This window comes from Sebastes umbrosus, chromosome 13 (assembly GCF_015220745.1).
Source record: "Sebastes umbrosus isolate fSebUmb1 chromosome 13, fSebUmb1.pri, whole genome shotgun sequence".
In the NCBI taxonomy this organism is placed as follows: domain Eukaryota; kingdom Metazoa; phylum Chordata; class Actinopteri; order Perciformes; family Sebastidae; genus Sebastes; species Sebastes umbrosus.
The window spans coordinates 3,759,311-3,784,245 of NC_051281.1; the positions used below are offsets into that span (position 1 = coordinate 3,759,311).

Genomic DNA, 24,935 nt, shown 5'->3' on the forward strand with positions numbered 1-24,935 from the left:
AGAGATTAACCCGCGGCAGTAGTCCCCTATGAATATTTACAACAGACGTTAGACGCCTGTCTCCTGTCTGAAAGTGGTATTAGGGTGTGGATTAAACCAGAACGCCCCTGAATGCTTTTACAAGCGTCAAACACGTTCTTATAGACAGACACATCCTGTCTAACAGTGTCGGCTGTGCCAACTCTCCCCTTGTGCGTGTGACACGGCTGTTTGTGCACAACGGAAGCCAAAGAAAATGTGTCGTTCAGTATTAGGAGGGATATTGTATTGCAGTATCATGCATCGCAGCATTTTGTTTGTCTACTTTCAATAAAGGCATCAAATGTCACCTCTAGTTAAACAGGTCACTGACTGTTTATCTAACCAGGGTGTTGATTTCTCAGACAACTTGTTTAGAAATCACGCTTGCTGCTAGAGTATTGTGATTTTGTTGCAGCTCCTCTTATGGCCGACAGGATATTGAGGTAATTTGATGATACTAGTCCTGTGTAAATAATCATAAAAGTGATTAAGGGGCGTAGTTTATATGTTTCACAAAGATGTCTTCGTTTGTCGAGACTTCATTTGTTTCTGTGTCGGTGGAGAATCATGGAGGCTGCTGCAGAAATGATTAATGAGACCTCTAAAAGCATATTGGGCACCAACTGCTAGAGCTGCTCAGTCTGGAGACCCATTTGAATAAGTTTTAATTAATCCAAAGAGTGAAATCTGGAAAGGCAATGAGATGAATGGTGGCATGTGGTGTGGAACATTTTATCTTTGGGTGCCTTCTGGTGGTACAGATGGCCAGATACACATATGTGCCATGATATATACCCTTTGTTCCATAATGGAGTGAATTTTAATTGTAACAGAGAGTGCACTGTGAGCACGAGTTCAGCTCACTGCTGGTTTACCAGTGAGTGTAAGCTTCCCTTTTTTATGATGAAACTAGACTCACAGGTCTCTAAACACTTCTCTCAACTGAAGACTGAAGACAGTCTCCTGGTTTTGTTGCTAAAACTTGGTGGAGATCTCTGATTGTCTGGTATTACGAGAGTATGCTGAAGGATTTAAGACGGACAACGCTACAGAAGTTTTACATAAGAAATACAGCTTCACAGACATGATGGCCTGAGTCATTGTCTAATTGCCGTCCTTATGAGAAAAGCTAACGGTGGAGGGATGTTACACAGATGTAAAGTTCTGTAAAGTGTTTAAAGAGTGTGTTTAAAGACCTCTACATGGCTTAAAGTACAGTTAAAAACACTGAATTTATGTGGTGTTATACCATGTCACCCAAAATAAGTAAACGCACACATTTCCAGATACACACACTGCGACAGCTGTGCAGTTTGATAAGCTCTGAACTTTCCCTACCTCTGTTGACTTAAATAACTTAAACTCAGCCCTTAATTTGTCAAGTTGGACAAGATTAATTTGCACGTTAAGATGCTTTAAGACAGATGATGGCTGTTTTCCCGAACACAGAGTCTTTACTACAGTATATGTCTGAACTAGATCACCAAGGTTGCCTCTCAGGGGTTATCCCAGTCAAAACACAAGCCAAGGTTGGCTGTTCAAGTGGGGGCATGCCTAGAATTTAAGATAACGATCCCATAAATCTTTAAAAAGATGAAAAGAAAAGGTAAAAGAAAAGGCTCTAGAGAAAAGAACAAACCGAAGCACTTTCAGGGGATACGAGTGAGATTTAAAGACCTGATAATGCAACGAGCTGCTCATGGCTGCAGCGAAACGGCAGATCTTTGTGAGCGAGCCGGGCTGTTCGGCCTCATAGCGTGACTTTATGAGGCAGCGCTGGGTATTTTGAAAGGCTTGTGGCTCGCTGCTGCTGAAAAATATGGATTTGCTTTCCAAGTTCATTGAAAACATCCAGGGCCTGTTAGCAATCATAGTTGATGTGGTAACACCGTATCATGTGCTGTAATTCTGTATTTGGGATATCTGAACCATGTACGCACAAACCCATCCACATGACACAAGTGTAACAGAAGGAATAAAGAAGGCAAGAACAGCGTTTTAAGCCCTGGCAGACGTTTGCAGCTCAGAGGAGATGTATGAGTGCGGGGAAGCCCAGTCTTGTTTGTTATCGAGTCCTGATGGGCTCATTATGAGAAGATTCTTTTTTTTTGTGTGTGTTTTACTTATACATGCCCTTAAAACCTCAACATAATTCACCTGTCAACTCAGTATCATAATACGTGAGACGAGGACATCTCACTTGGGTGACAGAAGTTGCCTGTTGGCTCTTGATTCATGACTCGCCTTTCAGTATATCGTGAGAATGCAAGCAACCGCTGGGAGACAGATTTAATCATGTTTTCATTTTTTTTCCAATTTCCATTCTCTGGAAGGTTTGTTCTCAGTCTCTCTCTGGATTTGAAACCACAGCGCTACATCTCCCTTCATAGCCAAACTTTCCTTTTTTCCCCAGTTCCCTGTTGGCTGGGGCCGAGCTCGCCCACCAAGGCTTTCTGTGACATTTAGAGTCTTCCCAAAAAATGCTTGTGTTTGTTTATGTGCCGAAACAAAATCAGCTGTCGTCCCGCTCCAAGTTTGGTCAGGGAATCAGAAAAACAGATGATGGATTATTTCAGTTATTTAAGGACCGTGATTATAATCTGTCAGGAATTTGAATATATAAAGAGTGATTTTTATCCAGGAGTGTAAACTAGCTTTTTAGTGTTGATTGTGATTTGCATATATTTCCAGACTTCACAATCTGTGTGCTAAATTTAGACCTCTTGTAGGAGGCAAAGTTGGTATTTCTGCCTCAAACTGTTGACTTTTGTTATTCCTTCCCTCTGAGAGCATTGCTGACTGCCTGGAGACTGATAAGAATCCTTTTAGCGATATGATATGTGAGATCGACCTAACACAGCAGCAACCTGAATTTTGTTTAGTTTTTTTTCTGTGTGTGCCCAATCAGTCCAAAGCCGATGGTATTACTATTGAAGCAGATAAAAGAAGCCCAGACAGCCAAAAATAGCCCAGTGTGTTGATTTAAAAACCAGATGCCCCCAGACTCCACCACCACCACCAGCATCACCACCACCGATACAGACATCGTGTCTTGAATAGTATGTAATCAGTGTTTATTTTCATCATCAACGTCTGCTTGTGGGTTCTGTGCCGCAGCACAGAAACCTTTTCAAACATGCAGAGCCCTAAACAACACCATTCAAAGGTGCAACGTATCTGGCCACATGCCCCAAATAAATAGGGGTCAGCATTTCACCTCTACTACCGGGTCCATATAATCTAAATTTACTAAACCAACAACTAACTAACAGCAGGGCAAGAATACGAGAACTTCAACCGAACTGCTGAAACTCTGAGAGCCGATCAAAATAACAATGCTATCTTATAATCTTCATGTGTGACATCGGCCTATATTGTGTTTACTTTTCCACTAACTGGGGGCTGCACGGTACGTGTTAGGGTTGGGTGAATGGGTGAATGGATGAATATATGGGCGATTGGCTGAGTGCATTGCTGGTTGTTTTATTTTGGCGATGTTTACCATTTTATTTTGCACACTTAATGGTTTACCTCCAAAGAACGAGAGTCGCTCAGCTGTCAGTCGCGGTTTGTTGGGCTGACGGTGGCTGGTTGGAATTGTTTTTACATATCGCCCAACCCTAATAGGTGTACGTTTTGATTGATTGTTTATTGGATTATATCCACATGCACATTTTAGTTCGCAGTCATAGCGCCACCCACAGGTAACAGGAAATGTCATGTTTTGCATGTTGATGTATTCTGCCTCACAAATTAATCAGATCCAACTCAAATTAGGTCAGAAAAGCCTTAAGACCTTGATGATGCTTCCCTGTGAAGATTGTGAGTTTTCGTCGAATGGCGGCGCAGTGGCGGCATGGTGAATTACGATATCCGGCCTTTACAAAATAAACTGCTGTAACTCCAGATGGTCAGATCTTTTCCAAATTTCAAACATTTGATGAGCGTCCCGGCCTGAAGACATCTACAGGCCAATAACGAGAGCCACTCAGCCATCAACCGCCATTTATTGGGCTGACTGTGGCTATTTGGACATTTTTTACATATCGCCCAAACGTAATAGGTTCACGTTTTGATGTTTGTTCATTGGATTAAATCCAAAGTGGCAGAAGCGAGACAATGACTCGTATCAGGGTTTGCGCTGGCTGAATGCGAGCTACTGCAGCTAACCGCTAACTGACGGTTCGTCTCCCGGAGCCTCCGCCCGCCATCCTCCTGTCAAACTAGTCTCCTGGTGGCGAGGAGGACCAAATGTTTTCTCGTTTCTGCCACTTTGGATTTAATCAAATAAACAAACTATCAAAACGTGCGCGCACCATAGATGTATAATTGGCAAGCCCTCGGGGCAGCTCTACTTCTTCGTCCTCTCATGTTGGACTGAAGGCAGACTGGAAGCTACAAGTGACTCACTATCACCTCTAGAGAAACAAGTGGTATTACTTTTGTCCGATCATGAAAAAGTTGAGGCCGTTTCCTTCCCCTGAAGCCTTGGAAGTAAACGGGGACATTAATCAAACAACTAATGGGAGGTTGAACTTGTGGACTGTGACCCAGCTCATTGGCTGTTATTTGTTGCGAGCGCTGCCCTTTCCTGCACATCTGCGTGAGAACACAAATCTCTGTACAGGATCTACTGGAACTAAATGTTTTCAAATCAAGATAATATCCCCCTATGCATTGCTGGCATGCTTTATACTCTCTCTGAATCTGGCAGACTTCCAACCCGTGACAGCATTTCCCTTTTCTCTCCTTACTTTCAGTGTCCTGACTCCACATGCTAACACTTTTAAGCTTTTTTTAATCCAACTTAAAGCATTTCAAGATTTTGTTTCAGTTTTATTTTCCATTGTTTGTTGTTGACTTAAGCCAGTCATGTCTGTGTTTTATTCTTCAGCGCTTCAAGCTTCACTGCCACTACTTTATACTTTGACTTGTTTTCCTTTGCTTTAACTTGTTTCCTCTGAATAGTCAGACTAGAGTGCATGTAGAAAAGCTCCTCCTCGGCTCCTCACAGTTCTTTGGATTTCACTTAATTACCCCCATGATGAAAAGACGTCAAATCCTTTAAAGACTACCTCATTCCCTGAGTGACAGGGATGTTTGCCTGGAGTGAATCTTGCATCAAAGGCATGCTCTGCATTTCACCAATCCCATAATGACTTGTTTTTTTGAAACAGGAAGCCACAGTTTCATGCTGAAAAGTGACCTCTCAGTGTTGAATTACACCTTTGAAAGTATTAGAAGAAGCTTTCAGGCCGGCTGTAAAATGTTTTGTATGAGCGTATCATCACTGTTTAATATAGTATAGAGGCTGTTTTAGCCAAGAGCCATAAATTGTTAATTTCCCAATATGACATTGTTTCTTTTGCTCTTTGTTTTTTATTTATCAGATGTCAAAGTCAAAACTTACTACTGTCAAGGGGTTCATGGGTGTTGCAGGATTAAATCCCACCAGAGAGACCTGGGGTTTCTAAAAAACAAAGGAAAGACAATATTTGGCATTTTAGCGTGATAAATAACTTAATATTATTTACTGTATGGATATCCAAACTCGGGCTCACTCCCAACTCATCATGTAGCGCCATACTTGCCAACCGTCCCGATTTTCCCAGGAGACTCCCGTTTTTCATTGTCCTCTCCCGGTTTCCTCTCAGGGTCAAAATTCTCCCGTATTTCTCCCAAATTTTGACAAATTTTCACACTTTTTTTTCCCTTTTTCGTTATCTTAGCCTGTTTCTGGAACTGAACAGCGTGTATAATCCCTACTGTTTCCACCCGGACGACAATAGAGCAACACCAACTGTCGTTTCCCGGCGGAAAAGAGCAGCCTGTGCTCGCCACAGCCCCCAAAGTCGGGCCTTACTGGATGCAGCGAAAAGCCGTCGTTGGATATCCTTATTGTTGTCACTTTTCTGTTGATCTAATCAGTTAATTACCGCTACACTTATCTATTGCAGTGGTGCTGGGAAAATCCCACGCTGAACTGTAAATCACAGCGAGACCACCACTGCAGCTCAACGAAGAAGAATAAATTAGGCTTTAGTGTCTATTGACCTTTTAAATACCATCAGATGATATCAATCAAACCGTATGTGAACATCCCTTTCCTGCTCTGTGAGGGCAGCGTGTGCGTGTGTGTGTTTGATGTTAGTGGTATTCTGTGTTTTTCTTCCTTCACTGCCTCCCACAAACTTACAGGAATGTCTTTCCAACTTCTGGTCAAGCTCTGGCCAAGTATCATCAAACATATTTCTCCTGCAGCCGCACGAAGAACTGTAACTCTGCAGCGCCATAAACTGTTGAGCCATTAGCAGCGGAAAAAAAGACGGGGAGGGAGAGCACGGTGCAGAGTCCACCACTGGGGAAGAAAACTAGAATGAAAACAAGCAGACGGCCACAAAGAGGCCCACTTACTCACGCAAACACTGAATAGAGGGAAAAAAAGTTGGGCTTGGAGTGGCATGGTCTACGTTTGCCTGCGAATGTTTGGCTGAAGCACTAATAAATAATTATGTGTGTGTGTGAATGTGTTCATGTCTATTTATTTCTATATTCAGATATTTTTACTGAATTTTTTTCCACTTTTATGCAAACGTTCATACACAAAATGTAACAAACACTGGACATCTAGCATACCGGTACATGCTGACATACCTTCACATTCTATCACACGTATGCATAAGACATAACTAATGTGCTTGCGGGGCGAATAAATATATAAATAAATGAATAATAATAATAATCCAAATTAGTTGGATAAGAAAAAAAAATAATGAAAATAAATAAATAAATTAAATATGAATAAAATAAATAACTAATAATATATATTATTTATGTATTATTCATATAATTTAATATCATTTTTATTATTTATTTAATAAATAAATAATTACATTCAAATCAATTAAAATAGAATTAAAAAAGGAGAGTGTTGGGAATCACGGTTGGATTATGCTAGTCAGTTTATTTCTAATATGTTTCATTTCCATCCGTCTGATGGTTTCTGGCTGCACATGTGACTTCCATGTCATGCTGGTAGTGGTCGTATGGACGGCTTGCATTGTGTTTTCAGGCCTGCAGCTTTGTGTGGTGTTTAGACGTGTGATTGTCAGGCCGTGCAGGTCTGGCTGTTTGTGTAAACACTGTGTGAGTTGTAGCTGAAAGGTGGAGAGTGAGCTGTGTCTGCGTCTGTGTCGGAGTGTTCAGGGGCCCCTTCCCTCCTTAAAGGAGTTGCGTGAGAGGACTGGACGGACGGGTTGGGAGAGGCCGTATCCTGAGATTTTCCTGTAGTGGCTGTCCAGATAAGGGAAGCACACTTGTCGGCTATTGCTTACAAAAAAAAAAAAAAAGATCCCGGGGGCAGATGCAAGAGGACCGAGTGTGTTTGTGTGTGTTATGTCTGTGTATGTTATGTGTGTGTGTGTGCAGACATGCAGGCTGCCAGATCAGTTCTCCAGCAATGAGAAAACCTGTCTTCCGGGAAGGGGGGATAGCCAGAGAGCTTGCTTTTCTTTTTTTTTTCTTCTGCTGCACTCCGGGGTTATTATAGTACACTGAAACTAAATAAAAAAACAATATTGCCTTTTAAAAAACGAATGAAAACAAAATAAAAATGAATGTAAATTAATTTTAGTGTTTTAGCTATAACACATCACTACCGAAAAAAAGGAGACGGCATGACTTTCTGTGAACTCCCGTGACCCTGAACCACAGGAATTGAACAAACTTCCAGTAGATGGTGCTATGCCGCAATTACCTCACTAAAGCAGCGTGAGGATTAAACATTAAACACTATGGCCATTCCTACACAGTTCTAACCATGTGTTTTGTATGTATATCTAGCTACATACTTCTGAGACATTAATATATAAAAACTCAACTAAAATAAAATCATGATCTTACATTCATATTCTTTTTTGATTCACAAAAGAGTCTATCCACAAATGGATGTAACAGCAAAAGGCATCACACAAGAGCAAAGGGATGCCATTTAATGTTGATTTATCCCTTAAAATCTTACAACGAGTCACAATAATTCAGGATAACTCGTAAAAGTTAGGTGTAGTTAGCTAGTCCAACTTGTTGCATCAGCTAACTGAGGGGTTTCATTTTATGTTTTAGTTTCCTCCACCTTAGTTTAGTGTGTTTATTTTTACCGTGGCTTTTGTGTGTGCGGTGAACGGGTGAAATCAACATAGTGGATTACATGAAATCCCACCGGCAGAATTAACACAACACACTGACTGTCTCTCTCTCTCTCTTCTTTACCATCTCCTCCTGCTGGAGATAAATTAACGGAAAGCAGCCGATACCGGTACGGACGACGGGAAGCACAACTTTCAGCTCAAGACAAAAAGTCCCGTTATAGAAATAAACGAATCTCAGCACAGCCCGGTTCGGTGTCGGTGCTGGAGCTGAGGCGAGAGCAGCCGGTGCTCGTGGACAGTGCACCTCCAAAACGTCCCGAAACTTGCATTTCAAATGTCGGATCTCTGCAACATGTCTATCCGTCCTCCGGTGCGCTATGGCCGGCGTGTGGCGGTGCGGCTCCTCGGTGCAGCAGCAGCAGCTAGACGGCCGCCTCGCCAGGAGGAGACGGTGAAGAAGAGAGAGTGAGAGAGAGTCGGCGTGTTGTGCTAATTCTTGTCTCATTTGTGGTCTGATAAACAGTAAATTCATCTAAACTGGGTTGAAAAAACAATGCAATCTGGTTTCCATGGTAATGAATTATGTCTGACTATCAACCACACCCCCATTCTCTGTTTGAGAAAGAACGTTAACCAAAAAAAACAAGAAGTAAATCTGGCTATGGGGGGGGGGCTTTAAAGCTTGCAGCACAAGCATGTCCAACCACTTCCATGCAAAATGATTCCCACGTTACCATCTCTCAGAACAATAGCATTATTCTTCTAAACATGACATGACAAGGTGGGGCCGCCCCAGAGAACAATGATGAGCAGTGAGGAGGCTTTCAGCCGGGGCTGAGCAACTTTACCAAGGAAAGCCAAAGTAAAGCCAAAACAAACTGTGGATCTGAGTAGTCGTTGCTGTACTCGGTGCAGGCTGTCATTAGATGTGGACATGCCAAGCACTGCCTGAGTAGTATTAACAAAGTGATGCAACTTCTGCCTGTTTCTGTTCGCAACAAAAGATACCCAGGCTACTCACACATCTTCCTAATATTATAAAAACACAACAGAGAGACGTTGCCAAGATTTTCGTAATCCCTATCTGGAAATGGTTGTCTAAACTAGCTTTGTTGTCTGGCTGACACCCAAGCGGCTCAATTGATTGCTAGTCGTGTCCTGTTACTGCAGTTTCCTTCAGTCACATGACCGGCTCTAAAACGGTGCAGATGAAGGTGGGGATCACTCGACGAGACTGAGTCACATGTGTGATTGGTGGACAGGCCTCTTAAGTGGGTTCATTATATTAACAGAGCGGTGTGTATATAGCCTCAGAGAACAAACCCGCTGTGCCTATCTTAGCTGTAGACATGCCGAGGCATATGAAACAAGCCATCAAAAAAGACTTCTTACTTCTAAATGAGTAATCAAGCTAGCTACATACTGTGCATCTGGAATGTGTAAAAGGAGACTACAAACAGTATGTCTTCAGGCAAGATGCAAGATTTGATGCCGCTGCCATGTGATATTTTTCAAAGTAAAACTACAAAAGGGGCTTTATCTGTTCTCTTGCAATGCGCCGCATGTACAGTGAACCCAGAGACCAGACGCCTTTATTACAACCAACAGACTCGTGTGCCTGGTCTGTCTCCGGTCAAATAGACCCTCCATAACTCTGCTGCAGTACTTTACGGCTGAAACAGTGCCACAACATGTCATTTATTTCAGTGGAGTCGCAACAACGCCACATTTCAGACATTATTGTTTATCTCACGTCTGAATGTGATTATGACTTTATTAAAGTCAGTGATGAATGATAAGAAGCAACTCTAAGAAAAGAGCGATTAAGAGGAGAAGAGATAAAAAAAACATTCTCCATTCAGTCCCCTTTTTAAAACAGCAGTTTTTAATAGTGTTGTAGAGAGAAACTGTAGTGATCTGCTCACCATCTGACAATTTATCAAGAGAACTTTATTATTTTAATAAAGACTGCAGCTTTGTGAGCTGGCCTTTTCCAACCTTTTTAAGAAAAAAACTGACATTGAAAAAATAATATTTGAATGTTAAATAGTGCAGGACTCACTCATGTTCAATCCATGCTCACATGTCTCCTTTTCCTTGGGGATCATTAACCTCTTTTACCCGACAGACCCGGTACCAAGTTCAGCTGAGCTGTGTGTTAAAACACTGCCTTTAAAAACTTCATAAAATGATGTGGTGGTCTTATTTTCTGAATAGTTTCTAAAAGACAAGACCTTAACGCTACTAAAACAACACTCCAAAATCAACGCATAAGAAATTCTATTTTTACTTTATAATGTTTTTTTTATCATTGTTTTCATATTGCATGTACATACTTGACTTTTTTGTTATCTTATTTACATTGTTATTGATCTTATTTGTTAATATCTAAGTTTTACTTGATCATATTTCATTGTTATAATAAAACTATAACAAAATTATACAATTTAGTTGTTTTTTATTGATTTTATACTGTGCACAATGGTAGAATGTGATGATGCACAGGGTAAATGTCATGGCCAAAGGCTCCATTGTGTGCACATAGCCTCCTGTAGTGGATATCAGTAGTATTTTAGAGCCAGATTCCCTTTCAAGAGGTAGAAAACCCATTTGGCACACTTTGGGTATATCCAAGTGGCCAAATGGAGAGTCCGCCTGGTCCTATCCTGACTAAAACCTTTATAGAATCTATGTGCTTTATGTTATTTATATCTGCTTTGGCACAGTTGTAGTCAAGGAGTTGCTGAATGAATTCAGTGGCATCTCTGTGCATGGCATCATTGCTATAATGGTTTTATCCACTGTCTGATCTAGAAAACATTTTAGGACAGTATACAAATTTAATTTTTTCCTTTGGTTCATCACAGTTTACTCCAGCATAGTAACAGTCACAATGTTACTGATACTGGGGATGAATTCTCTGAGGTCTTACCTATCCATAGAGATCAAGATCATGCATGTAGACCTGCTAGTTGTGGAGCTATTCTTGATTTATTTAGGGTATGTCTGTCTAGGCTAACTACACCTTCCAGAACCCTAGGAGGTTAATTAATAAGCTGTTAAGTAAACGTCAGGATGTGGTGTGTCGTTAGAAAGACATCCAGTCGGGCGGCGAGACAAGAAGACAGACAAACCAGTTTAACTATATTTTCTTAATCAAATTATTATTAGTATTACTCAAACTGTCCGTTGTAAGTGTCAGTTAGATTTTGCACAAATTAGTCATTGTGGTTAAAATGTGGATTTGCATACAAACAGTCTCAGTTCCAGAGATGTTGGTGTGTTCTCAGCAATTACTGTATCTTGGTGGGAAGAAAATATATATAACGACAGCATAACTGATGGAAAGGATGGCCAAATGAAACCTCAAAATGTTCCTTTTGCCCCCCAGCCATCAGTTTAAATCCTGATCACATCGCTGTCTGTCACGCAGAATCGATTAAGAGATACAATGTGTAACTTTGCTTGAAATGCTTAAAACCTTGAAAGATGAATTCATTAATATTTACCTCTGCTGACCCTCCTCTCCGTTTTGTCTCCTTCTGTGCAGCGACCATGAACACCGGTAACAGCAGCAGTCTGATGTTCTCTGGATTGAACGGGCAGAATGGGAACAACATGGACACCTCAGGCTTCTCTGAGGGGGACCTGCTGCTGCAGGTGAGACCGGGGGAAAGTTCCTGCGGTGGAAACGAGACTTCTGTCTCTCTTTTTCTCTTGATTTCTTTTAGACTTGTCCTGTAGTAATTGCATAGACTAAATGTCATATTAAATGCAAAAAGCAGTAGAGGAATCCCCCCCCATCCCTGAAATAAAGAGCTAACCAGTTTAAAGTGTGGTCAGGAGGAGCCGGGTCAGGAAGCCGGATCAGATGACGTGCATTTACCCTCTCGTTCAGATTGTCAGTCTGAAAGCAGCACTAGACCAATCACAACAGGAAAAGAGCAAGAAGTCACACAGAAAAGATCAAAAATAGACCGTTAAATGACTCATTTGAATGTTACTGCCACTTAGAAGGAAAAGTCCCACGGCTTGGTGATAAGTGAACAGCCTGAGGCCAGCAGGTGCCCAGTCAGACTTTGTTTATTTGCGCGCTGTAGTTGCGTTGTGTGGAGCTAATCCAGGCTTTTCCACTGAGGAGGAAGTTTTGACAGGTGAGGCTGCTCGTCTCGGCGCCTCTTGCCAAAGCCCGGCCACGCTCCGTGGCTCCTAACAAAACCGGCGCTTTGTCGACAGCGCTGCACCTTGTTTGTTGTCGCTCACCTGTCAGGTACATTTTCACACTCTGTTCTGCAAAATGATCACAACGGCCAGTAATTGTGTAACACAAAGGGCCTTTGAGAATCAGCAGCTGTTGGTGTTATTGGTTGTTCTCTGCAAAGCATTGCTCAAACTGACAGGATGGGATTTAATCTGGACTGATTTAGAAACTGGCGAACGTTGAATTATAAAATGCAAATTGCAAGTCAGTTTAGTGGAAGCATGAGCTGTCCTTGGGGACTCTGTTTACTGTAAACTGCTCTCTGGTAACAGCAAACTGTCTGCTGATGCTTTTCCAGAGGTCATTTAAATAGTTTACATTCTTATACTTTCGCATCTCTTGAGTTCATTAAATCTACCGTATCTCTACTGTTTATTTTTTCGACTGTTTATATACTTTTTTCTCTCTCTTTTTTGAGTTGTCTTACTTTCTGTTTTGTATGTTTATGCTTATTTAAAGCACTTTGAATTGCGTTTGTGTCTGAAATATGCTATATATAAATAAACTAGGGCTGTCAAAGTCAACGCGATAATAACAAAAATTTGTTTTAACGTCACTAATTTCTTTAACACATTAACGCAACTTGCGATTTTTAGGTTGTAGCGGGCTCAAGTTTTTAAGGTAGAGTGAAGATACTGGTATCATATGAAACTACAAAACCAAACCCAAGGAATCCATTGGTACCAATCATGTCATGGTAGCTTGTCATGAAGGAGGCTAAATAACGCTCCAAACTTACGCTACATTTTGGGAAGAAAAACTGTTGTGTCCATCTTCAAAGGGGTCCCTTGACCTCTGACCTCCAGATATGTGAATGTAAATGGGTTCTATGGGTACCCACGAGTCTCCCCTTTACAGACATGCCCACTTTATGATAATCACATGCAGTTTGGGGCAAGTCATAGTCAAGTCAGCACACTGACACACTGACAGCTGTTGTTGCCTGTTGGGTTGCAGTTTGACATGTTATGATTTGAGCATATTGTTTAATGCTAAATGCAGTACCTGTGAGGGTTTCTGGATCAATATCTGTCATTGTTGTATATTATTAATTGATTTCCAATAATAAGTATATACATACATTTGCATAAAGCAGCATATTTTCCCACTCCCATGTTGATAAGAGTATTAAAAACGTCCCTTTAAGATACATTTTGAACAAATAAAAAATGTGCGATTAAATATTTTAATCGATTGACAGCCTTGAATTAAACTTACCTTACCTTACTACAACTTAATGGTACATGTAAAAAAAATACATTCTAGATGAAAATCGTTGACCACCCACTGCTCCACAAGATGCTCGTGTGTGTCAGTAACATACATGTACTTTAAAGCTACTTTAAGAAACCTTCCTGACTGACTGTCTGTTCCCGTGCAGGCGCTGAACGGGTTTGCCATCGTGGTCACGTCAGACGGATCGGTGTTTTACTGCTCCGCCACCATCAAGGACTACCTGGGCTTTCATCAGGTGAGGTGCTCGTTAAGTAATATGAGATACAGTATTTGTTTAAGGTCAAATCCTTTGTAGACTTGAAAGGTGGCTGTTAAAAGTCAGTATTTTCCTCCTTTGAATTCGTGTCAGTTCAGTGCCTGATTTGAATACATGTTTATAATTTTGGTTTTAACAATATATCTTTCAACCGTTTCAAGGTCAGCAAAAATGATCGAGGTCGTGTCCTTATATTGTACAATAAGTCAATAATTATCATGACAGTTAATTCCAATAGAAATTGTTTACTTTGAATAATCCCAGGATTTTGCAACCCTACTCTTGTTTCACCACCAACCCCTTCACAGGAGGTGGATTCTGGACTGGTGTCCAGCTCACGTCTAAATGACTTGAATTGTTGATGAAGTGTTGTGTTCTCTCCTGTGGCAACAGTCGGATGTGGTTCACCAGAGCGTGTATGAGCTCATCCATACTGACGACCGGGAATTGTTCAGACAGCAGCTTCACTTCGCTCTCAACCCCTCGTCTGCTGGCGCCGATGGAGACGGTAAGAACTGGGAATGAAAAATAAGCCACTCTTTTTTTTAAATTCAGGTTTTAACTTGAGCTCAGTCGACATAAATCGATAGTTTAAATGTTTCTATCTCTGCCGGTGTTCTCAGTCGTGCAGAGTTGTGTTGATCCAGTGATGTACAACCCTGAGAAGCTTCCCCCAGAGAACTCATCCTTCATGGAGAGGAGCTTCGTGTGTCGCTTCCGCTGCCTCCTGGACAACTCCTCTGGCTTTCTGGTTAGTACAATATTTGAACTTATATTATTAATAGGGCTGTCAATCAATTCAGATATTTAATCATGATTAACCTGTTTTCATCCTGAGTTACTCATCTCATATTGTTACACCTCAAACCAGGCGTTGAAGTTCCAGGGGCGACTGAAGTACCTCCATGGCCAGAGGGTTTTGAATGGGAACAATAACAAACTTCAGCTGGCGCTCTTCACCATCGCTATGCCCGTCCAGCCTCCAACCATCGTGGAGATCAGAGCTAAAATGCTCCTCTTTCAAACCAAGCACAAGCTGGACTTCTCACCCATGGGCGTTGATAGCAGGTGCTACACATTCTTCCATTCTTTTTTAAATGTATTTATTACTTTACCAACCTAACCGCTGGTCAAAAAAGATCATTTAAAAAAAAAAAAAAAAATCCAGTTGCTCCATCTCAAAACAACGTCTTCAACTGTTGAGTATTGAACTGAACTTTATTCCAGTTTAACAAACTTAATGTTTTGTTTTGTCTCTCTGCAGGGGGAAGATTATTCTGGGCTATTCAGAGAATGAACTGTGCATGAAAGGCTCCGGCTACCAATTCATCCACGCAGCTGACATGATGTACTGCGCCGAAAAACACATCCGCAGTACGTTGGCAATTTGACTTTTACATGAAATAAGAATATTATTTGGTATTGGATGGAGATGCAACAACGCATTCACTTTGTGCGTTTGATGCAAGAAGTTATCGGGCATACATCTTAATCATATATTCTATGCAGCGAGAATTGTTTCTCACTAGAGAGGTAGTCCAAAGAAAAATACTTGTTGTTTAAGACTTCTGTTTTTAGGAAAACATAATGAGAATCAGAGCTACTTATAGCGGCAATTTGGTTTTTTTTGCGAGGGGAGGGGGAAAAAAATCGATACAGCATAGTATCGCGATATTTTGCGTGGCAATATTGTATTGATGCACAGATGGCAAGTATCGATCTTTTATTATATAAACTAATAACCTCTTAACAATCTGACGGACGCTATTCTGTCTTTCAGAGGTTGAAGCGAGCTCAGGCTTGAAGCTAGAGTGAAGATACTAGCATCATATGAAAGTAATCGATTGGTACCAGCCATGTCATGTCATGTTTGTCGGGAAGAACGCTAAATAACGCTCCAAAAATTGGCGAGGAAAAACTGGCATGGCTATTTTCAAAGGGGTCCCTTGACCTCTGACCTCCAGATATGTGAATGAAAACTCTGAGACCGGAGTGATGGTTCATCACAATTTACTCAGGCATAGTAACAGGGGGATGAATTCTCTGAGGTCTTACCTATCCGTAGAGCGTTGTCTAGAGTGGCCACCATCAGCTCCGGCGTCGCTGCAGCGACCGGTGTCAAACTATTGTCATAAATAGCCTGGTTTTCCAGCGGTTCATAACCAGGCTTGAAATTGAACCCACCACTAGTTACTGTAAGTGAGCAGCGTTTCACTTGATGTTGCCCAGTAAGAATTCAGAATCTCAACAAAAGACACTGGTGTCTAAAAAGCGTATTGATAAGCTGTCATTGTGTGTTGTTTCTGTCTTGTCTTTTTATCACAGTGATTAAAACAGGAGAGACCGGTCTGTGCGTGTTCAGGCTCCTGAGTAAGTCGAGTGGCTGGGTGTGGGTGAAGTCCAACGCCAAGCTGATCTTCAAAGGAGGAAGACCTGAATTCATCATCGCATATCAGAGAGCTTTAGTGTGAGTGTTTGATCCTTTAATAACTTCACTGGACAGGAGATGCACGGGCTAAAAGATACGCCTCCTGGACCAGCTTTCTTACTAATAAGACTGATGTTGGTTTCAGTAATGTAACGTGTGCTATTTGGTGTGTTTTCAGCAACGCTGAGGGTGAGGAGTACATGCGTCAGAGGACGCTGCAGCTTCCCTTCAGCTGCACCACAGGAGAGGGCTTACTCTACAACACCGGCCCCACGGTGGACATCACTCAGTTCCAGTTCAACAAAATGTTCAGCAACATTGATGACATGAAGAAGGACGTGACCCCCGGCTCTATGCTGGACAGCTTCCTGAGTCAGGACGAAGCGGCCTACATGCAGACAGACAACCCGTTACCCATGGACCAGGTGTTCATGGACAGCCAGGCGCTGGTTAGCATCGCCAGCGACGCGTGGCAGGATGGCGGAGCTTCAGCTGCTACGAGCGAACCTGTTGTCGTGAAAGTGGAAGCCAAGCAGTCAGTGATGTCTGTGATCGACAACTTGGAGAAATTGGCTCAAGATGGCGACTTTTGCGCGGCGTTGCAGAACATGGAGGTCGGCGACGTGGAGCTGAAGGAGTGGGAAAATGCCCTCAAAAGATTAAGTCAGGATGAGAATCAGCAGAGCAACGTCCAGTCTGAGCTGGACAGCATCCTCACTAATGACATATTTGACTACATCGATAGTGTTTTGTTCAAGGAGAAGGGAGAAGACACCAGCCCTCCCAGCTGCTTCACAGCAGCCAACGACAGTCAGCAGGACCCGTTCACTCAGGCTGCCCGGCTCTCTGGACTCGCTGAGCCGCAGTTGTTTCCGACACCGAGCCCCGATCGTACTTACTCCCCAATGAACGGTCTCTACGCTCACCAGCAGCATACGATGAACCCGGTGGTTGCAGGGCAGAGCTTAGCTGCTCCGATGTTCAGCACCCAGAAACTCTCCCACCACGGCCCCCTGATTTCTCAGGCTGACACCAACCTGCCTCCTCTTCAACAGCTGCAGCTCCAGGACATTTTCAGCCCGTCTATAGAGCTCCCAGAGCTCACCGTCCACGGTGCCTCGGCCCCTTTTCCATCCTGTGGGCAGGCACCTATCGGCCACATGGGCCGCCCTCAGGGGATTTCTGCACACACGCAGTCCAGCCAACTTCTGCGCTGTGCTCAGAACAATATGCAAGTTCCTTCAGTGGCAGCGAACGGACAGCTGCTGCAGAGCTCTGTTCAACGACCAAACAACATAGCACCCGGCATAATGGACATTTTGCCACCCCTGATTCCTTGCAAAGACTTTAATTCCACTAGCACACTTAATATTCCCGCTCCCTTTGCCACAACTTGTCTGCAAGGAAGCAGTCCTTTTGAAACACACGACCACCAAGTTCAGCAGTGGCCGCAGAGCCAGCAGCAGAGGCCGCCTCACGCCGGCATCGTGCAGAACGGACACGAGCTGATGCCAGCGTGCCACATCCAAACTCCAGAAAGCCAGTCACTCCCATGTGCCGGCCTCTGGCCGAGGAGCGTCACCGGACTGAACCACGCTCTGCAGGGAGGGCTGTCATGTGGCCAGGCAGCCACTCAAAGCAGCTGCATGTTCAACCAGCACTTTTCCTCCAGTCCAGCAGGAGGCGACGTCCTGGCTCTCTCCGGGTCTTCAGGCCCGAGGGGGGCCGACACGTCTCAGGATCAGAGTCCTCCTCAAGGTTCCTGCTACTTCCAGTGGAGCCACAGTGAGTCTGTGGTGGGCACGTCAGCCATCACTCAGGAGAACGCCAACATCAGTCCGCCCAACGTGTCCTCTTCAGAGCACACGCTCAACATTCAGCACTACCTGGAACGCCACAGACAGGCACAGGTAAACGCATCATTTCACCCTACAAGATCATTAAAAGACTAAAAAATAAATACATAATCAAAAGAAAAATAAATAAATAATGAATTTTTTTTTAATATATATATATATATATATTTATATATATATATATATAATATATATATATATTTATACACACATACATGGTAAATAAATAAATAATAATAATTGAATTAATGATAATAATACAAAATACTACTACTACTACTACTAATAGTAATAAATTAAAAAAGTAATAATAATCTTGACAACAACTCAAAGATATGAGGATAGAAAATAATTGGCTCTGTAATCTTCTTGATATATACTTGAAATATAATAGAGAAAATTAGAAAACAAAAACAGAAATTAGATTTTCTTTTTTTTTCCACAAATATTAAAGGTAAAAATGTTAAATGTAAGATTCTTCAGTTAAAAGCAAAGCTTAAAGGGTCAGTTCAACCAAATCACCAAAAAAATTGTATTGCTTAATTATCACTAAGCGAATACAATTATTTATCTACTCAATTTTCAATATTATATATATTTCTTTTTCTTTTTATCTTTGTTTGGAATAGAATGGAAAATACTTCATTGCCTACTTTTTGTGTGCAAAATTTGTCTTTGGTTTGCATGTGCAAAATCTGCTATTAAAAATTAAAACACATTTACATAAAAACAGGAACTCGATGGTGAGAACTGAATCGAGTTTAAATAGAAAATGTGTGCTGACATACTATACTGTGGCTTTAACCTCCTTTAACCCTGTGTCCTCTCCGCTCTGTTCAGCAGGATGAAAGAGTCTCCGCTGAACACAACGGGATGTTTGCCACACCTGCTCGTGACGTAGCCATGTACCTGATAGAGTAGTAGTCAAAGCCATGTTGTTATTTCTGCTGCGACAATCCCGGGGAAGGACACAACTCAAGTATAGTTTGCCTGTATCAGTGCTTATCCACAGACTCTCATGCTTACCCTCATCGTCATAATGTTTTATATCACACGTTTATACTCTATCCAGTCTGTAATGTTTAAAAGCTGTTGCTTGTCAGTTTTTAGTGAAGATACACTATAGTAAGTAGCCTAATAATGAAGTATAAAAAGCCACAAGTGCGTTTACCGGGATGGAGCTTGAGCCAGCTAGGAGGATTGGTCAAGTAAATCCAAATAGCCAAAGAAATAGGTTTTTATAAGGGAAACCAGGTGTTGTCGCGTCCTTGTTTTCCACCGGGGACAATCATTTATCTCCCAAGTATAAATACCTAAAAAAGACTATAAAAAAAAATGCTGTTTTTTTAATATAATCATTCTAAAGACTTTTTCTAAAAGACGTCGTCGTCATCTTTGTAAAAATCAGTGCAAAGAATCACTGAAAGTGAAAGCACAGCTGTACCTTCAAAATAATTATTATTACAGATAAAAGAATCTGTATGTTTTTAAATGAAACCCTTAAATGTGGTTGATGTAAATATAATCTGTAATCGTACTATTTGTTTCTGCTTTGGCGTGTCATATACACGCGTTTATCTGTGTGCAGCGTAAATGTGCTTTTTGTGGAGGATGCCTTCCAGTAAACATGTCAGGAATAAGCAGAGAAATCAGGAAAAAAAAACATCCGAGGGGTCACGTTTACTTCTGTCAGGGATGCAAACATTTTGATTTGTCGCACTATTTCCATCTCAGTGACGTTATTAAAGCTGAAAATAGCTGCAGTTGAAATGCTCTGCTGCTAACTAAGACCTGTACTCTGATGCATCTTAGTCATGTCTATAAAGCAATGGAGCTAAAAGTAAAATGCCAGACCTGTGTCATCAATAATGTTGACACAAAAATGGAGTCCGACATCAGAACTGCGCCCATAGCAACGGTCTGTCATCCATAGCAACGGGCTGCTATACATAGCAACGGTCTGCAAGAAAGAAATAACAGACTGTAGAACGCCGTAATTGACCGATCAGAATCGAGAATTCAACAAAGCCGTGTATTAATAAAGCAATAAATCGTGCACCAGCAACTTTAGCAGGAATTACAATTCAAGTGTAAACCTTTTTAATGCAGCAACAATTTGGTCAAAACTTAAACAGGAATTCAAATTCAAAATGTATACAGTATATAAACATAGAATTGTGTTGAATAAATCGGCCCCATTGTCACCGATATCAGATCCAGCTATTTGAGTCAGTATTGGCCCAATGAAAACTAACTAATACTAAATTAAAATGCAATTTGAAGGTAAAAAAAAATGAAATAAAATCTATTTGAAAATTCAAAACCTTTTTTCAGTAAGCGGTCTTCATCAACTTGTAGGTCAAAAACCTATCACCGCAAACTAGCCTTGACAGCAAAATGGTAAAGCCCAGTGGTAATGAGCATATGATGGACTACTGGTAAGCAACGTAACAGGTTAAAGATAATAAGATACTATAATAAGATACTAGATATTATAAGATCTAGATCAGCGGTGTCAAATTCATTTTAGTTCAGGGGCCATGTACAGTCCAGTTTGATGTCCAGTGGACCGAACCAGTAAAACCATTAAATAGTAACCTATAAATAACAACACCTCCACATGTTCCCTTCCTGTTAGTGTAAAGAAGTACAATACATTCTGAAAATGCTCACAATTAATGAAAAATCTACTCCAAATAGGAATAGAAGTGCATTTTATTGCAAAATTGGAATTCATTTTGATTTAAAAAGTCATAAATTCGACTTAATATCTCATAACTTTGGCTTTACCATGTCAAAAGTTTGGACATAATTCCCATAAAATGTCATAAATGTGACAAAGTATGAAGTCAAATTTAAATCTCATAATTCTCCGCAATTTTTACACTTTGCAAAGTCACCCAGTGGGCCGGATTGGACCCTTTGGTGGGCCAGTTGTGGCCCTCGGGCCGTATGTTTGACACCCCTGATCTAGATCTATACTATAAGAATAAGATAAGATACTATAACTTGAGTTTCTTCTCTTCTTCCATTTCTTTACATCCTTCAGAGGTGTGCACTTCATGTGATGTATTTTCTAAATCTTCTACGACCACCAGAATAACTGGCTATCATCAGTAACTTTACGAGTTATTGATGATAGTCTGAATTAAACAAAAGATTGATGGACGTCCCCAAACCTTTGAAATGGGTCAGCTCGATGCAATAAAAACAGCCTCCATACCCAAATATACTTCTGTTCCCATAATCCCATATGCTGTGGTCCTACATAGGAACACTCTAACATATATATATATATATACATATATATATGTATATATATATATATATTGCCTTAACCCAAACATTAATTTATATGATAGCATACAGCATGACCATATACGTTTTCTTGTGCCTTCATGCCGAATCGGCAGCTTAAAAGTATCTTCATAATAAATATATATCTGTGCCTTCTTGTATAAAGCTTCTTAAAATAATGTTTTCTAATTAGAGCTGCACTAATGTAAGGGAAGACACGTCCATAGGAGATACGGTATCTTTACTGTAAATGAAAAGGTTGCATCCTTAAGTGCATTTCAAAGCTCGGAGGAATCTCTTAAATTTCCCATTACACACAAACACAACGTCCTTAAACAATGGAGACAAGGGAAAAATACTTAACTTGACCGATCTCTATAGAGATGGTAGGATTTCTTTCATTGAGTTTAGTGTCAGGAATGTGGAGATTTTAAAGTGCTCTAACAATGCATTCAGCTCATCTTGACGTCGCTTTGTCTGTTTCCTGTTTGTGCTCACATCCACACTGCAAAAAAACACTTTGGATTATTAACCCCAGCGCTAACATGGCAGCTTTACCGTATTCCCGCTGCACTGTGGGAAATCACTCAGTATTTTTTTAACCTTTCCTTAAGAATCTGTCGTGTATGTTTTTTTGGAAATACCTTCTAGTACAATGCTTCTGCAAATGCTTGTTCTGTGTTGTGTTGAAAGAGCAGCGATGGACTCTTCCTCCTGTAGAGGATCTGAGCACGAAGCAGCAGCCGACTGTGTGTGGAGGCTATAAGGACGGCCTATAAACCGCCTTCGTCATTGAACTCTGACACAGACCGTAGCCACTATGAAAGAAAACCTGGAGCCAAATGTTTTTATTCACAGCGGCGTTGATGTTTTTCATGCTAATGTGCCTTGCCATATTTCTGTTATTTGTTTTTAAAGAAAAAAAGCAGGAAAAAAATTATTCAGTTTCATGTAATCCACTTCTATTTAGCCAAGTAGTTATAGTATCTATATATCCTAATATATGTTAAACGAATAACCAGCCTTTTGTCTCATGTTAAATGCTTTTTCATAAATATATGTGTGCAATGATTAAAGCTGTGTTTGGCTCATTTCTTTATAAACATCCATATTAAAGGGGAACTTCAGTTCTTCTTTTTCTTTTCTTTTTTATAACTTTATTTAAGGAGTTTTACATTATATAACCATGTACACACGTAAACAGATATACCGAACACGTACAGACGTTACGTTGCATTGTACCCACCTCTTATCCCTCCCTACCGCCACTCAGTAGGGCAAATTACCAAAGAATAACATTTAGGGCAGGGGTCAGCAACCTTTACTATCAAGAGACATTTTAGGCAAAAAAAAAAAAATAATCTGTCTGGAGCCGCAAAACATTTGATCATAATAAATAATAAATAAAGTCATAATATGAGAAAAAAGTCATAACTTTAAGAAAAAAAAGTCATAATATTACGAGAATAAAGTCATAACTTTACGAGAAAAAAAGATGTAATATTATGAGAATATCTCAGATTATTCCTCATAGTGGCCCTAATACTCATACGTTATATACATTAGACCTACACAATGATAAATAAAATGTAAAATGTAAAAAAAAAAAAAAAGTCATTCATTTCCATAAATCTTTTTAAAAATCCACAGAGTCACTGGAGATGGATTGTCCATCCTCTCTGGATGGACAATCAGTGACCAATCAAAGAGCTTTCTAGCCTCCTTGTCAGTCCTTAAATGTCATCATTAGGTTGAGAGACATTTGTCCTTCCTCCTGCTTCTTTACTCTCCTCCCTCGTGTCCACTTGTGTCTTGTTAGGAGGTGACTTGTAGGAAGCAAGAGGAAGGAGGAAAAGGGACAGAAGTGACTGAACAGATGCAGATGATGGAGGCGAGGAGGAAAATGAGCTGAATGAAAAGCCACAAAATATGTAGGAAGTAACATGAGGAGTTAGAGATGAGAGTTTAAAGGAGGACACACAACGCAGCTCTGGTGAGGACGTTTCTGAGCTGGCTTTTTGTTTAGAAAGAAATGGTGGTTTGTCCACCAGAGGGCTCTCCATCTCCTCCCCATCACTGTCTCCTGGAAACAGCACTATACTGTCTACCTGAGGCGGTTTAATTTATCTATTCATACATATATTACAGCAGGAATCATTTTATAAATATATAAATATTATTACTTCACACAGTTTACTGTCAAACAATGCTCTTGCCTCCTTCATATGAAACAAAGCTATATTTTACAGTATGCAGAAATATTCAAACACATAATTTAGTAAAATTTTATTTATTTTTTCTCTGAAGTACATTTAAATAATTAAAAATAATCTGGCCAATCTGGGGCCCTCGCAGCCTAAACCAGCCTGTACATTAATCCACCCCAGTACATAGCAGTAGATTTTGACAACCTTTTTTATTTATTCCACATTTCATTTATTTTTATTTCATTAAATGTTATATTTTCATTCTTTAAATAACTTTCAGGTAATTTAATTTTCAAATTTCTCTATGAAAGGTCTTCTATGTCAGACATTGAATTTTACTCAACAAACAAAGCACAACAAAGTGAAAGAAAGTGCAGAAAATCCAGGGCATTATGTTTTCTATATAGGCCTACTACTTCAGTGACAAATGTTGGCCTTGATGCTCCGTATCCGTAGAACATCACTCTGTTGTTGGTAACTAAAGTGAAGGATCCTTCATCAGCTTTTATTTCCCTGAAGAACTGGAAAAAAACATTTAAAAACTACTGCGATATATCAGTTGTTTAAGCCCCTGTGGTTTTATTCAGAAGAAAAGGAAAAGAAATACTTGTGGCCTGAGTCTACATGTAGTTTTACTTTTGTTAAATGAGACGGTCACTATTCTCTTACTGTCAAAATCCCACTTGCCAATTTGTATTTTCTTGAAAGCTGTAAAATAACCGTCCGTTTTTCCCCCAAAGGAGCCTCCAAGCCACAATTTAAATGATGACTTCCAAAGCCACAACCCTCATACAGTTTGTCTTTTTTTCCCTGCAAAGGCACATTTTAGGGTTTGAGGACAAAGAGCCTGCGTGCTAAAGTAATATTATATACAGCTTATTTTATGATTTGATTTCCCAGTTCTCTTTGATAGCATGTTTCCTTGTGTTTCTCAGTTAGAAAATGAGTCCAGGCCACATGTTGTTCAGGCACAAGAGGCTGAAGGCTTCAGTGACTGTCTCATGTTTGTTTTTTTATGATTTTGAAATAGATTTTTTAATGCCAGAATCAATATATTTGCTTCATTTGAGTCTCTGCAGAGGTAGAAGCAAGTTACCGCTTTTATTGTTGTAGTAACGTGACGTCATATCCGTTCCGTATCCGTCAACCAAAACAAACCGCAGTGAGCCGAAACGAGAAAGTAGAAAACGTTGGAGGGTCTGCGTGGATACGACCTGCACCCTCAC

The 24,935-nt window shown here is 40.7% G+C and overlaps 2 protein-coding genes across 3 annotated transcripts in view; both read left to right on the top strand.

The window, feature by feature from the left end:
- The window catches only part of LOC119499811 (aryl hydrocarbon receptor-like), a 36,105-nt gene extending 16,342 nt beyond the window's left edge, over positions 1–19,763 (top strand). Inside the window, exons 3-11 of one of the 2 annotated variants that reach the window (XM_037789013.1) lie at positions 11,719–11,828; positions 13,811–13,900; positions 14,315–14,429; positions 14,545–14,672; positions 14,793–14,989; positions 15,186–15,295; positions 16,247–16,388; positions 16,528–18,259; positions 19,049–19,763. In XM_037789013.1, coding sequence (XP_037644941.1) covers positions 11,719–11,828; positions 13,811–13,900; positions 14,315–14,429; positions 14,545–14,672; positions 14,793–14,989; positions 15,186–15,295; positions 16,247–16,388; positions 16,528–18,259; positions 19,049–19,126 — 2,702 coding nt within the window. In that variant the 3' untranslated portion in view covers positions 19,127–19,763. Of the gene's footprint in view, positions 1–11,718; positions 11,829–13,810; positions 13,901–14,314; positions 14,430–14,544; positions 14,673–14,792; positions 14,990–15,185; positions 15,296–16,246; positions 16,389–16,527; positions 18,260–19,045 lie in introns of both variants that reach the window. The other variant, XM_037789012.1, reaches the window with a different exon arrangement.
- The window catches only part of LOC119499822 (trace amine-associated receptor 13c-like), a 978,627-nt gene that overhangs the window by 462,604 nt on the left and 491,088 nt on the right, over positions 1–24,935 (top strand). The gene's annotated exons all lie outside the window — the stretch shown is intronic.